Genomic DNA, 14,204 nt, shown 5'->3' with positions numbered 1-14,204 from the left:
TTATATATCAGCAAAAATCTTATTGCAACAAAAACTACTCATCTTTGACGTGTGGCAATCGGTATATAAAATTTGACATTGTTGTCAACAAAAAATTTTTTTCACACTACAAAAAGCGGCAATGCTGCTAACCTCATTGCAGAAGAAGATAAATAAGTTTCATTATTATTACTAATCGAATTACGATAATTGTAATTCGATAACACGCATGGTCTTAATGTTAATTATTTTAATGTTGAAAACAAAATTCCCGAAATTTTCCGAAAAAAGTAATTAGTAATCAGTATAAATTTTTGATTTGATTGGTAGAACAGAATTGAACATATTTTTGCCGATAGCTTTGCATTTTAACAGAGTTGAATGTGTTTTGTCTGTTAAGTTTGGACATTTAACGAGTTGAATGGCGTTACCATTTAAGTTGTTAAGTTGGGCTTTTAACCATTTATTTATTATAAGCGACTCTTTGCTTTGCCTTTCAACAAGGAATTTAACCATTTATTTATGGCGCCTACCTCAAAGGTGGGAAACCGTGCTTTTATGCTTAATGTCCCTTTCTCCGTTATAAACTATATAAAATCATTATCTTAGACCTATTTTCATCATAAAACTCCATAACACTATATATGACAGGGAATTGAAAAAATCGTCCAATCAAAATAATAATGTTTAAACGTTTTTCGATGTTTAACTCTGCTTATATTTGACATGTTTAAGAATGTTGAAGAATGCTTAATAATGTTTAATAAGGTTTTGGTATTGAGATACAAAAGCATATTGCAAACGGAAAATGTTGCGTAAATTTATGTAAATATATAAATATAATGTTTAGGCGGTAGAGGAGCTGAAGATTGTTATTGCTGCTTTGTCAGAGATTTTCCAAGAAATGTTAGAAAGAAACCACGAGATGAATTATTATTATTATTTTAAGTTATAGCCTAAGTTATAGCCTCTCTCTCTCTCTGTCAGTATATTCTTGTTACGGACAATTTGTTTATTCATTATCTCCATTATTTACTTATATATCCTGTTCGAAAAATGTAAAAACAATGGTATCGCCAAAAATGGAATAATGCAATAATTTTATTTATTTACATTTTATAATTATAATTTTATTTGTTTAGTTATATTTTAAATCACGATGACAGATTTTATTAATGTGGATTCGTTTGTTTGCTATTTTACATTATTTTGATATTTTCCGATGTTATTTTTTAAACATTTAACACATCCAAATAAATTCGACCAAATTGAATAACATAGGCCTTACACGCGGCCAATTGCTTAACGGCAGTCATATTCTTAAGAAAATCAACGTTTTTTGAAGGACGAGATATGATTTCATCCCATACTTGTAAAATTGAATAAGTTTAGTTTGCTTATTTTCCAAAAAACTAAACATCTAGAGGTGATGATAGAAGAGCGAAAGCGACCAAGTCAAGGAAAAAGAATCGGAAACAATCAGGAACCCTTTAAGACCATTAAAAAGAATAACAATTTCTTTTATATGTATATATATATATTTATATATATTTATATATATTAATAAATTATTTTAAATCTACAATAAAGGTATTATATAAATAAAGGTATTTATTTCATTTATATTTAAATATAAATTATATAAATTAATATACAACAGAAAACAAAAAATTAAATGAAGGCAAAAAATAAAATTTAGACGAAAAACATAACATTTTTAATTTTCATTTAACAAATTGAACAGCAAATAAACAAAACAACAACAAAACAAAACAAAAAAAATTGAAACTAAATTAAATACATATTCAAATTTGAAAATTAATTCAATAATTAAAAGTAATTCAAGTCAAGAAACTAAACTATTAAAGTATATATATACATATTACATAAAAGTTACAGACAATTCCGGCAAATCTCGACCAAGGTAGGCATCGTTATCGACGCAGTATTTTATGATCGCGCGCCAACGACGATTCAAAAGGAGTAGGTCGGGGTTGCTGTATATTATAAGAAAGTAACGAGATCGGGATATCGTGGCGCACCCTTGACGAACCTCTCTATTTATAAGAATATTATTTGTTGACATCATTAGCACGGTCTTCTTCCAATACAAATTTTTGATGCAGCGACTATCTTTTACGCCAATAGCAATTTTTAATTTGCCATGCTCTACTTGGGAAGCAAAGAATTTTTCATAAACTACGAAAGAAACAAAAACATCTTCGTGCACGTCCCTACAGTTCTGGATTAGAACCTGAATGCAAGTGCCAATGCCTTTCCCTAAACCAAACTGATTACTGCCAAGTGACGAATCGCATTTACTATAGAGCTTCAGCTCAATTACCCTTAGGAATATTTTCAGAACAGGATTGATTGATTACTCCTTCGGTAGACAGAGTGCCGCGCTGCTCACTCCTTTTATGATATATTGTCGGTGTTCACATATAAAATAAATGGAGAACTAAACAAGCCAGCATAAAGATCTCAAGCAATCAATAAGAAGTTCCATTCCAGTCCCGTTATTGCCAATCCATTTTCTGGTGAACTAAATGTTTCTCTGTATTTTGGAAGCAACTTCTGTTAAGAATAAGAATTTTAAAATTGCTTTAAAACAGTTTCTGCCATTAAAAAAAATTATGGATGAAGAAACCTTAAAATTTTACATGCTTATTCTTTAAAGGCACCATAGATAATACGCTTATTTTTTAAAGGCATCATACGCTTATTCTCAGATTCTCAGGCAATTTTTATTGAGAAGTGTAAACAAACGTATATGCTTATTCTCAGTTGTTTGACATTTTTACAAATTATTGAGAACATATACGCTTATTCTCGCCTGGTTGGCATTTTTATACAAATTATTGAGAATATATACGCTATTTTCGCCGAATTTTTATACATGCGGCAGCTGTTCATAAACAAAATAAGAAAATTCCTTTTTTGTATGCTGGATGTTATATGTAGGTAGGCAAAGACGATTTTTCTGATGAGTAGTAAGCCGTGCAAAAAAAGATTTTTGATGGAAAATAAATGTAAACAAAAATGTATAAAAAAACGCATCGGATTGGCGATGCAAATAACGCAGCTGGTCGCACGGCTAATGAAATCACAGATCGAATTTTTCTATGTTAGATTAAAATAAAAATCAAGTCCAGCTATCCGGTCGCCGCCTCGTATCAATGAAAATTCGCTACTTGCCAAAGGTAGGTTTGCATTTATCTTTGTTATTATGCTTGTCATTATTATAATTTATTCATTTCTTTTCATTTTATGTTAGATTAAAGATCAAGAATACGCCATCTGAGAGTAATCCTTCTTTAGCCGCTCCCTCACAGTTACAAGTTTATTGTTATTACGTGAATCTCAATCCAGGTCAACACCTTCGCGCTTCTCAAACAATGCTGCGAGTAAATTGTACTTTCCTAGCTTTTGAAGTGATCTCTTCGATCAAGCCTGAGCTTTGAAATTAAATGCCGTTGTATATTCGTCTTGCAGACGTTTGGGGAGTTAAAATTCAGCCTCTGGGCGAGGATTTTCTTTAATTGTTTGAAGATGACTGTGATTTGTGATTGTCGGTGATGAAGAAGCAATCGTAGGCTCTTCTGGTAAATTAGAACCAAAAAATATAGTCCGAGATTTATACAGAGCGCCTTTATGATGCACCTTTAAAGATTCATGCTGAAGGCACAGTCCATTCAGCTCGATTCCAGGTTTAAATTTTCCCAATGCGGTTAAAGGTTCGAGTTTTAATTTGAAATATATTGGAGTGCGTAACGAGCAAGCAAATGGACATCCAATTTTTTTTTTTTTTTGCTTAAAATATATAACCCTTTTTTGCAGGCATCAATAATTCAGTTAGTCTGTCAACTAGGTTTATATAACTTAATTTTGTAGCATTTTTAACTATTAGCATGACTTTCGTGGCTCTTATTGGATGTTTTTCGACAATTTTTTCTCCGAGAATCTAAATGATTTCTTTAATTTCATGGAGCAAACCCAACGGTAGCAAAGCCAGATGAAACAACAAACTCGACAAGCACGAACACAACAAATGCCACAAGCAAATGACAGCCACGGGAATCAGCAACCTGCCTATGGTATATTGTCCCTTTCTCAACAGTCTCGAACGGAGATAAAAATTGCTGATATTTTTGGGCAAGGGACTCGGCGCAACAAAGTATAATAATTGCCTGAGTTGCATTGAAGGAAGCAAACAGGTTTTTAAAGTCAATCTGAGGAGAGAAGAGGAAAAAAATTCAATAATACTCTAAGCAAAGTTTTAAAATCGCTATCTGATTTGCTCTAGGAAAAATTGAAGCCGATTTTGATTATATCAGAACAGTTTAAGATCTGGGTTTCACCGTACAGCGCAATTTCATTGACGTTAAATATTGAACCCGTTTGACATAGAATTGGGTGACTTCCCAGCTGAATTTAGCTATAAACAAATAAATCCATCCGCTGCAAGAACAGTTCGGAATAATCTTTCAATTCTTTCTCCACATCTGTTACTTATGTCCATTAGCTTATTAGGCGTTAAAGTAATTGGTTAATCAAGTACTGCTCGCCAGACAGAAGGCGAATTTACCTTTGAGAAATAAGTTTTTCGCAGACACAAGTCACTTCTGAAATGTATCTTTGTGGATAATTTCTACTTTCAAGAAGTATTCAAAAATTGGTGATTCAGTTTTTTTTTGGCCACTTTTCAAACCCCGATTTATACGAGCTTTTTGTTAAGAAACGGTGGTAGTATAGAAAGAACGGTACAGCCATAGCCGAATATATTGCGTTATTATTTGTTTATTTTAGTTTTTTCAATTAAATATGCGCAAGTCTGCTACTTTTTATGAATATCTCTGATCCGTTAATTATGTACGAACAATATAAAGTGGAACCTTTCTGTTTTTAAGATAAACTACTCAACATTCTCTGCTTTGTACTTACACATTGACAACTGTTGATTGTTAATTAAGTGTATATTGCAATAAAATAAATAAAAATTGTATAAATAAAAATTGTATATTGCAAAAAAGTTTGGTTTGTAGTCATTTGTAGACGGTCTTTTGATCATAATTCTCACAAGTATGGTTAGCAGTCATTTGTAGATAGTATTTTGATCATAATTCATGTAAGTGTGGTTAGTAGTCATTTGTAGAAGGTATTGATGTGATTAGTAGTCACTTGTAGATGGTATTAGTGTGGTGTATATAAATAATCGATAATTGTTTGACTCACTGGGCAGCATTGCGTAGTGTTATATTCTTTTAATTTGCTTACTTGCAGAAGAAAAAGTAAGTAGCTCTTTATAGGCTTTTTTTAAAAACTCTAACTTTGTAAATTCATTTTAGGAAAAGCTTCAGATCGTGGTTATACCGAGAAAGAGGACACATACAACGTAAATCAAAGTAAGTTGTGTTTAAAATCCGCGATGAGACAATATTTAAATTAATTCAAAATTTTTTAGCTCTAGTACCATCTAATTGGGGTGATGATGATGACATTTTTGCTTCCATAAGCACTCAGGAAATCTTACATGAAGACGTGAAGATCAATAATTTTGGAAAAACTTCAAACAGCTGTGCGCAAATAGCCAACAAAACAGACGTTCAAGCTATGTGCAAAGAAGAAAAAATGGACGAAGCTCCCAGCACCCGCAAATTCGCAGCAGTAGCTGCTCCGTGCCGTAAATGGCGCCCGCTTTCTTTAAATCCAAAATTTAACCACAGGCCACCCCCCCAACTTTGTGAGACACCGGAAAGAACCTCGCGACAAATCGAGACTACGACTAGTACACCAGGCGTCAATAGACCAAAGAGGGGGCGGCTCTCGGGCTTAAGTCGTAATTATACTAGTTCAAAGAAATAAATACGAATTTATATTACATTGTGTAAAAGCAACGGAACTGGTTTTTTTTAATTCAAAAACGTCTCGATGTCTTTTTTCATCAAAATTAGTTTTGCTATTTTTACGCATTTTATTTAATTAATGACATTTCGATGTATTTTAAGAACTTCCAAGTGGTAAAAAACGATCGGTAAATTCCCTACCATATTGCTTTATAAAAAATGTTTACATACCACACATGTGGTTTCAAAATGGGTATTATTGTGTCTTGATGGGTATTAAGAAAATTAATTAGTTATATGTAATATGTATATATCTGATATATTTTTGTGTACAAATTGATCCATAATTTGGCAACGACCATTTACTACTTTAATAAAACAATTTGATTAATATATTTCAACTTTAAAATAAATGGCTTTTACTGTTTGTTTTTCATAACATATAAAAAAGAAATGTATACTATTGGCAAATAAACATAATTTAGATAAATAACTTTAAAATTTAAAAGAAACAATTATTATTTCCATTTGTGCTTGTTTCTCTTTTTTTGTATTTGAATGCTTACAAGTAAATCAACGACGGTGAATTTTTCTCAATTGTAAACAAATTCGGACGGGCTCTTTGAATTACTCTCAGATGCAGCCAATTTGGGACGGGCTCTTTTAGTTAAGCTTAATTGTAGATTGTCGAGTTATTGAAAGTGATGCGAAAAAGTGTTGCAAACTTTGGCTAAAAAAAAAAGAAATATAATAGCAATAGAAAATGTTTGAACGCAAAAAATAATTTAAAATAAATTCGCTTTTCTAATGTAGCAAGTTAATCCCTTGAGGTAACGTACATTTTTTGCTGCAAAGAGATCGAGGAGACAGCCATATATTCGAATTTACCGCTTTATTTTTACCTAAGCTATTTACACATTTCATTTATTTTTATTCGTCAAAATGATTGAACACCGTCGTAAGCAAAGCTATTTACTATGAAAAGTAAACAAAAATCAGCTGAGTTAATATAAGCATATAATAAAGTTGATGCAATTTAATGAATTGCTTAATTTCATACGCTGTCATCGAGGAGAATTTATGATTAAATTCAAGTTCCCGTGTGACAAACCATTTGCTGGCTATCGCTCAAATCTTTTTTTAATGATTGCTTTTCTTTTTTTTCGTGGTATTAGTTGCGTCTCATAGCATTCTTCGAATATGTAGAAATGATTCAATTACATTGTAGCAAAATAAAGAGCAGTCCCGGGATATTTCCTTATAGACTTTTTCTTATTGATTTACAAAACTTAAATATTTGATAAGAAAAAGAGAACAGAGAGTGCCATCCATTCGTTGGTTCCTTTAGGTTTTGAGATGGCCCGAAGAATTGAAACAAAGTTTTCATGTTTATATTTTTTATTAATATAAGTATGTTTCTAAATTATATAAAAAAAAAAAGAATGATTACACAAATGCTCATCAAAAAATTTTTTCCAATGCTAAAAAATATTCTGATACATTAAAAATGAATTAATTACAATGGGCGAAGAAGTATTGTGAGCGGTATCAGACACAAAGCATGAAGAATGAAAACTATGAAATGTTAAGACAAATGTTCAAGTAAACGCACGACCAAGAAGAAAGTTTGGGGGAATTTGCGGAACTTGTATGTATATATGAAAGAGGACTTAGCAGAAAAAAGTTCAAGAAATCCTTTAGATGTGTTTAGCGTGTCAACGTTCAGTATATACGGGATCACAATAGACATATGATTGCAATTTAACATGCAAGTGTGGGTAACACGAAAACTTTCTTAAACTATATAAAAACATACTTAATGTTTCCCTTGTCGGAATGGTAATGTTTTGTTGGAGTGCACTAGTCTTTCAGAAGATTGCGGAATATATTAGTAAAAAATGCGTAACAGGACTTCTAATTCTCCTTTGTTACCAGTTTCTTGAGTGAATTTAGTAACTCGTGTTAGAAATAAATTTCTTAAAAAAGTGAGTACAAATTTGATGTTTGTGTTGCTATTTGGGAAATAGTTTTTAATAGCTGTGTTTCACGTACACTTTTGTTAAGTTCCTTATATTGTTTCCTCCCTTTACTGAACCATAACATATTGGTTTAAACAAATAATTTAATTGCATACGTAGCATCTACTCTAGAATAAAAGCAAATTGTTTTGCGAAAGATAACCTTAATTTCCCTCCCTTTCCTCTTCAAACGTAATTCTAAATGTTTGTCTATCTGAGTGTTTCTATTATTAAATAAATGTTTATGTGTGTGTGGTTGTTGTTTTTTGTTTCGCTATAGTAATGTGTGGTAGTCACTGCTTTGACGTTGTTATAATTGCTAATTGTGAGATAAGCCCTTATTATTACACCTTCGAAATAATTCCTTCCAGAAGAGCGCACTAAGCTATGCAAAATTTATAAATTTTTTTTTAACAGCAGAATTCAGGTTTGGCGGCGGTGGTGGCTGCACCAATGGCCACTTCTTCAAAATTGTCCACCAAATCGGGCACATCGTCATCACCCGCTGAAGTTGCACCTGCGCCCACACTAGCACCAGCAGATGCACTCTTGTTAGCCAATTCACTAGCAATCTTTTTCAATTGCGTTATATCCTGCGGGCCTAACTGCGTGAGAATGCCAGGCAACATTTCCGAAATAGATTTATTTTCACCGTGACCCGTTATAGCAAATGTGTTAGTAGGCAAGGAAGCCTGAGCCTTCGGATTATTGAAATGTATAACAGTACCATCATTCTTGATAATGTTCACCTCTTCAATCCCAGGTATGGTATTCACCGATAATTTTTTTAACGATGACTGCAATTTTTTATCATCTGTAGCGGGGGTGGAGTGTACAATCTTCTTCTTACGCCGTGGTGTACCCTTACCACCAATACGTACTTGTGCTTGAAGCTTTTTCAATTTTTCAGCATTCATCTGAAATATTTCGAGCAATTAAAATAATTTTTATACCATTCGTCGCAGTTCGTTTAAGAAATTTACATTTTTATTCAATTTTTTAATAAGGACGGGTACGTAAGGAAAACACGTGCGCCAAAAGTAATAGTCAACTGTCAAAAAGGAATCGCCATTACGCTAAAACTTCTAGTAGTTTTTGGTATAGCAATAATGTATAAATATAGGCACATATGAAATAGTGCATGAATTCTGACAGTTTTTGTTTTCGATTACACTTTTCTCGAGTTCGCCTACTACACAGGATTGTATTTTGTGTTATTGCATATAATTATACGATTTTTCGTCATGATTGCTTAACATGTTTCTATATAAATATGATTTGAATTAAACATTTTTATTCTCAGTTTTCTTTTCACTTTACTTCAACATTTTTCTTTGACTTGTATTTCTTTAAAGAGACTTTATTAGAATAGCGCCATTGATTTCTTAAAAATTTTAATATAAATATGGCAACAATGATCAGCTGTTAGTTAGTTAGCTACGTTGCTAACATTTGTTAATCAGGTGAGATTTTTTATTTTATAAAAAAGGTAGAAAGTGCGTTAATGTTTTCTTCTTAATTGCTCGGTTGTTATTATTTTCGTTTAAGAAGCACAAATTCAGCAACTGTGTACAAACAAAATATAAAAAATTCGATTCGGTTAACAAATTTTGCATTTGTTAGTAAGTAGTAGCTCTCCAATAAAATTACTTTAACAACATTGATAATCAAAATAGTGACACATGCATTTTTGCATATATAAAGATTGTCATGCTGTACGGTTACATTTTTTTACTTTATTGCTATTGACTTTATGTTATCGTTTGTTTTGATTAGGATAAAATCTACAAAAAAACTCAACTATGGATCCCGAGAAATCAAGCAATAGCTCTTTTGAAGATCTTTCAAATGAAAGCGACATTAAAGCTGCTTCGGAAAATATGATTAAGAAGGAGAAAGAAGCCATATCGGAAGAAACAAATATAAAGGACAATGAGGGGACAATGAAGTTGAGCGATATTGCAGATTCGGATAGCGATTCGGGCGCTCCAGCCTCTGTGGGAGATGAGGAGCCATGCGATATACTTGGCAACGGTCAGTTGGTAAAACGTGTTCTTAAGAAATCTAAATTGAAAAGACGGCCGATGCGGGGTGAATTGGTAACTGTAAATTTCACTGGAACTTTGGTGGACGGTACAGTTGTAGAAAAGGAGGATTTATTGCAAATACATGTGGGAGATTTTGAAGTGAGTGAAGAAAAATTTTTTTTCTTTTATTAATATTTTTTTTTCCTTAGGTCGTCCAAGGTTTGGATATGATTATTCCGTTGATGATTGTAGGTGAAGTTGCTGAGGTAAAGGTAGACTCTCGTTTCGCTTATGGTTCTTTGGGCTTAAAAAACGATGACAATCCCGAACTAAGCATTCCACCAGAAGCTACTGTAAGTGTGTATAAGTGAATGAAAACAATCGTTGACAACTTTCTCCATTTAGTTAATATATGAAGTGCATTTAATGGATGCAGTTTTTGAAGACTTTGCTGATTTAAAGTCATACGATGTGCGGAAAAAATATGGGTAGTCATTGTGAATCTCTGAAACTAAATTAATCGATATTAACGTTTTATTTTTACAAGCACGCGCAAAAAGGAACGTGCAAACTTCTGGTATAATCGCAGCGAATACAGCCGAGCTATACAATTGTATAGACGGGCATTGGAATATCTAGATGATCGTGACGGCGACCCTGACGCTAAGTTCGACAAAGAGGACATCGAGGTAAATTAACAGTGCTTACAAAGATAATATATTGTTGTGCATATCAGTTTAGCGTTGAAAAAAATCAAAATTGAGTTATTGTAAGTTACTCAAATTGTCCGAATAGCTATTCATTGATATGCGCTCGTTAAAGCAATATGAGGGATTAGAAATCAACATGTCACTTGAATTCAGACTAGTCGTTTTAGACGTCGTACAAACACGTTGACTTGATGAGTCGTTTTTCGTTTAATATGGGAGTGTTATATGTCACGAAATTAGTATTGAGCTAAATAGCTATAGAAATTTAGTTTAGTCAAACACAAAATTTTTCATCATAATATTTCGAATAGATTTGCATCTTGGTATTGTCGGTTCTTCCCGGCTATTATATTTTAAATATTTTTATTAAAATGTTTTATATTAAATAGTTGACCAATATGGAATTACAATCCTTGCTAGACGATCGTTTAATTGTGTATAATAATTTAGCGATGGCGCAAATAAAAATTTCAGCATTTGATGCGGCCTTGCAGTCTGTAGAACACGTTTTGCGATGTCAACCTGGTAATTCAAAAGCACTTTATCGCAAAGGCCGAGTAAGTAAAAAATAAAAGATCAGTTACCTACCAATTACTTTTTTTATTAATTAAACTCCAATTAGATTTTGGATGGTAAAGGCGACACTAAAGGAGCTATAAGCTTATTACAAAAAGCTGCCACTTTAGAAGCGGACAATCGGGCCATACAACAGGTTTTGACGCTTTAATATAAAAAATCCAAACTCTTTTTAAAATCATCTAAAATGTTCTTAGGATTTGGCTAAACTTATTATTAAAGCTCGGCGTGAAGACCACAATGAAAAGGAAATGTATCAGAAGATGTTGGGTCAAGCTAAAAAATTAGAACAGAAAAGCAAACAAGCCCAAAAGCAGCAAATTGTGGAAAGCTCTAAGGTATAGCGAAATAAATCCAATGTTTGTAGACTAAGTAAATTAGATTCGCTTCCTGAAGCGAATTTTCGAATTTTTACCTGAAACGACTAATGGTTGTCATATTGAACTAGGACTTGCATTTGCAAGGTATTAGGGAGAAATCTTAGGGCTGGTCCCTAGAATTTTAGAATGTTCTTGTGTGCGTAGAGTACAATTTTCAGTATGGCGGATGCCTTTCTTGCAGATTACATCATTATTAAACCCGGTTTTTGAAATTTATTTCAACAATTCCCTGGCTTTAAGCATTGGTACTAACCGAAATTCCAAACGAGTTTTTGGATTTATGACATGTTAGAAATTTAGTAAAAGAATTACAAAAGCCTATCTTTTGTGAATAAAATTTTATAAATCGATTACCTATCTTTCAGCTGAAACTGCTAGGCTATTTAATGGGTTCAATACTCATTGGCGTTGCTGGTGTGGCCATCTATCGCTATAAATACTAATTGGCTGGATGATATATACTAAAGGAATTTATAAAATAAAAATCCAGAAACAATTGAAAAAGAAAATGAACAAATGCTTTCTGTTTGATATCCCAAAAGGTTATAATAAAGAAGCGAGAAATGATTATTTTATTATATTTACATAACATATAAAAATACCTATGTACACATATGCTTCAAGGCTCTTCAACTCCATGCAATATGTTCAAGTTTAAATTAGTTTTGCTATTTTTTCGCATTTTATTTAATTAATGACATTAACGACATTAGTTTTGGTTGTGTTTTTCTTATCCTTGGTTAAAAAAAGGTTTCTTGTATCTTTTTGCTATTCAAATACTTATATTGTTATAGCTTTTTTAGTGTTTATGTATATTCATTCCACATAAGAATGCAGTTATTAATTTTTCCTTTTTGAGATAAGAAGACGTAAAAAAAAAAAAATAAAAAAAAAAAATATATATATATATATATGTATATTCACAGATTATTTTATAAACAAAACTTTTTCTTTTATTTTAGCATAGAATTATTTTTTTTTATACCTACCACCGAAGAAAGGAGGTATTCTCATTTTGCTTTTTCATAATTTATGTAACACTCGAAACGAAGCTTTAGAGACCCAATGGAGTAAACATATTCTTGATTTGTGTGCCTGTGTGGTGTTTATTGTTGGCACTCGCAGGCTGGCATTGGAAATGGGCCAAATTGATCTCAGCAGAAGCCCGCAGTGGACCATAAACTAAACGCAACCCTGTTTTTCTTAACGAAAATTCGTGGGTTTTTGCTCGTTATTAAGAAGGTATAAAAATTAGAAGGCTGAAGCTTTCCACATTTATTTTACGAAAATATTGTTCTGTACGTGCAAAAATGGGAAAAATCGCCCACCTATTTAAATTTCATTTTTTTCACTTTTTTGATGCTTAGTGCTTATTTATCATAAGACAATCAAGGCAGAATGTTGAAAAGTATTTTGTACATTCCTCAAATGAAACCAATACTTTAAATTATTCGGCAATAGACTTTCGTGACATCAAGGGCAGCTCAAATACCGGGAACCTTCTTGTTTTTCATTTCTACAGCCGCCTTCTCTTTATTCGGCTTCTTTGCAAAATTTGGAAGTCGAAGTTACAAAACTAACGCTTTCTACATTTTATGCTCGGAACCTAGTTCTTACCTATGCTATAAAATAACAACACTTTTAATAGAGCTCAATTTCAAAACTCCAATTCTGCACTGATTTGATAAATGTAAAGACGTTGGTTTTGTTTCCAATTTGCAGTCATTTTCTAATGCTAAAGGACAATCTCTCTTATAAGTCCATGCGGAGCGCATCTTTTCGAATTATCTTGCATGAGTTCAACGTACTCTCAAAATATCAGTTTTTATAATCACCTTCAAAGAACAGATATATACAGATGGCGTTGTTTGATTTTTTAACATACGGGGGGCATTAGGAATATCATCTGAAATATCAGTGCATCTGGCCAGAACTCTGAACATATCTCAAGGCCTGAGTTAGTAAGCGTTTGCTCCATGTTCACATAAAAGCTATATTTAAAAGTTAAAAAACTTGAAATAATTAAAAAAAAAATTTTAAAACAACTGGGATCATATGAAAAAGTGCATATATAATTGAATATAAGTGCAATTTAGTGAAACGAAATAACAAGAAAATTATAGCAATAAATTTTATAAAATGATTACAAAAATAAATTACACGAGAAAGACAGCATATGCACGATAACCAATATGAGAGAAAATAACGAAAATGCTGCAGTTAATGCGTTATTCCAATTACGAGGAAAAAGATTTCGCTTGTCGTATAGTATACTTTTCTGGTCGTACAGTATACTTTCTGGTCGTACAGTATACTTTCCTGGTCGTACAGTATGCTTTTCTGGTCGTAGCAGCAACAGAAACGCGAAAAGCTCCCGAATTGTTTAACAGTCATAGGAAAATTATCATAAAACATGACTTGTTTAAATGATTATATATAAAAATAAGTATGTTCGATGCATACATCAGCTGCAATTTATGACGGGTCTTTGTTTACGTATAGCTGAAGAGTAACGCGTAGTAGCAGTAGTAGTAATATCGTATTAAAAGCTTTGAAATCTTTGACTTACTCCTAATGGACTTTTGGTTTTTCAAAATTTGTTGTCGATTTATTTGCTTGCATATATTAATGAGTGCAAAAGGAATTTAAGCCATGGTTTGTAAAGTAG

At 32.3% G+C, this 14,204-nt stretch overlaps 2 protein-coding genes across 4 annotated transcripts; one reads left to right on the top strand and one right to left on the bottom strand.

Moving 5' to 3' along the window:
* Window positions 1–7,872: 7,872 nt before the first annotated feature.
* On the bottom strand, window positions 7,873–8,936 carry LOC119641549 (transcription factor BTF3 homolog 4). Its single transcript, XM_038040287.1, has 2 exons — window positions 8,827–8,936; window positions 7,873–8,760 (listed from the first exon to the last, which is right to left on the bottom strand). Exon 2 carries the CDS (start codon window positions 8,758–8,760, stop codon window positions 8,254–8,256), a length of 507 nt encoding a protein of 168 aa, XP_037896215.1. The 5' UTR covers window positions 8,827–8,936; the 3' UTR covers window positions 7,873–8,253.
* A 329-nt stretch (window positions 8,937–9,265) lies between these two features.
* On the top strand, window positions 9,266–12,420 carry LOC119641550 (peptidyl-prolyl cis-trans isomerase FKBP8). Of its 3 annotated transcripts, none has more exons than XM_038040290.1 (10): window positions 9,266–9,306; window positions 9,392–9,465; window positions 9,620–10,029; window positions 10,080–10,223; window positions 10,276–10,358; window positions 10,418–10,559; window positions 10,970–11,137; window positions 11,203–11,292; window positions 11,354–11,494; window positions 11,902–12,420. In XM_038040290.1, exons 3-10 carry the CDS (start codon window positions 9,646–9,648, stop codon window positions 11,977–11,979), a joined length of 1,230 nt encoding a protein of 409 aa, XP_037896218.1. In that variant the 5' UTR covers window positions 9,266–9,306; window positions 9,392–9,465; window positions 9,620–9,645; the 3' UTR covers window positions 11,980–12,420. The 3 variants fall into 3 exon arrangements, with proteins under 3 accessions (XP_037896218.1, XP_037896219.1, XP_037896217.1); XM_038040291.1 differs by having other exon boundaries at window positions 9,280–9,306; window positions 9,395–9,465; XM_038040289.1 differs by lacking the exon at window positions 9,266–9,306 and having other exon boundaries at window positions 9,317–9,465.
* The last annotated feature ends 1,784 nt before the right edge of the window (window positions 12,421–14,204 follow it).

This window comes from Glossina fuscipes, unplaced genomic scaffold (assembly GCF_014805625.2).
Source record: "Glossina fuscipes isolate IAEA_lab_2018 unplaced genomic scaffold, Yale_Gfus_2 154, whole genome shotgun sequence".
Classification (NCBI taxonomy): domain Eukaryota; kingdom Metazoa; phylum Arthropoda; class Insecta; order Diptera; family Glossinidae; genus Glossina; species Glossina fuscipes.
The sequence above is the reverse complement of the archived record's forward strand: the minus strand, read 5'-3'. Positions and strand labels throughout refer to the sequence as shown.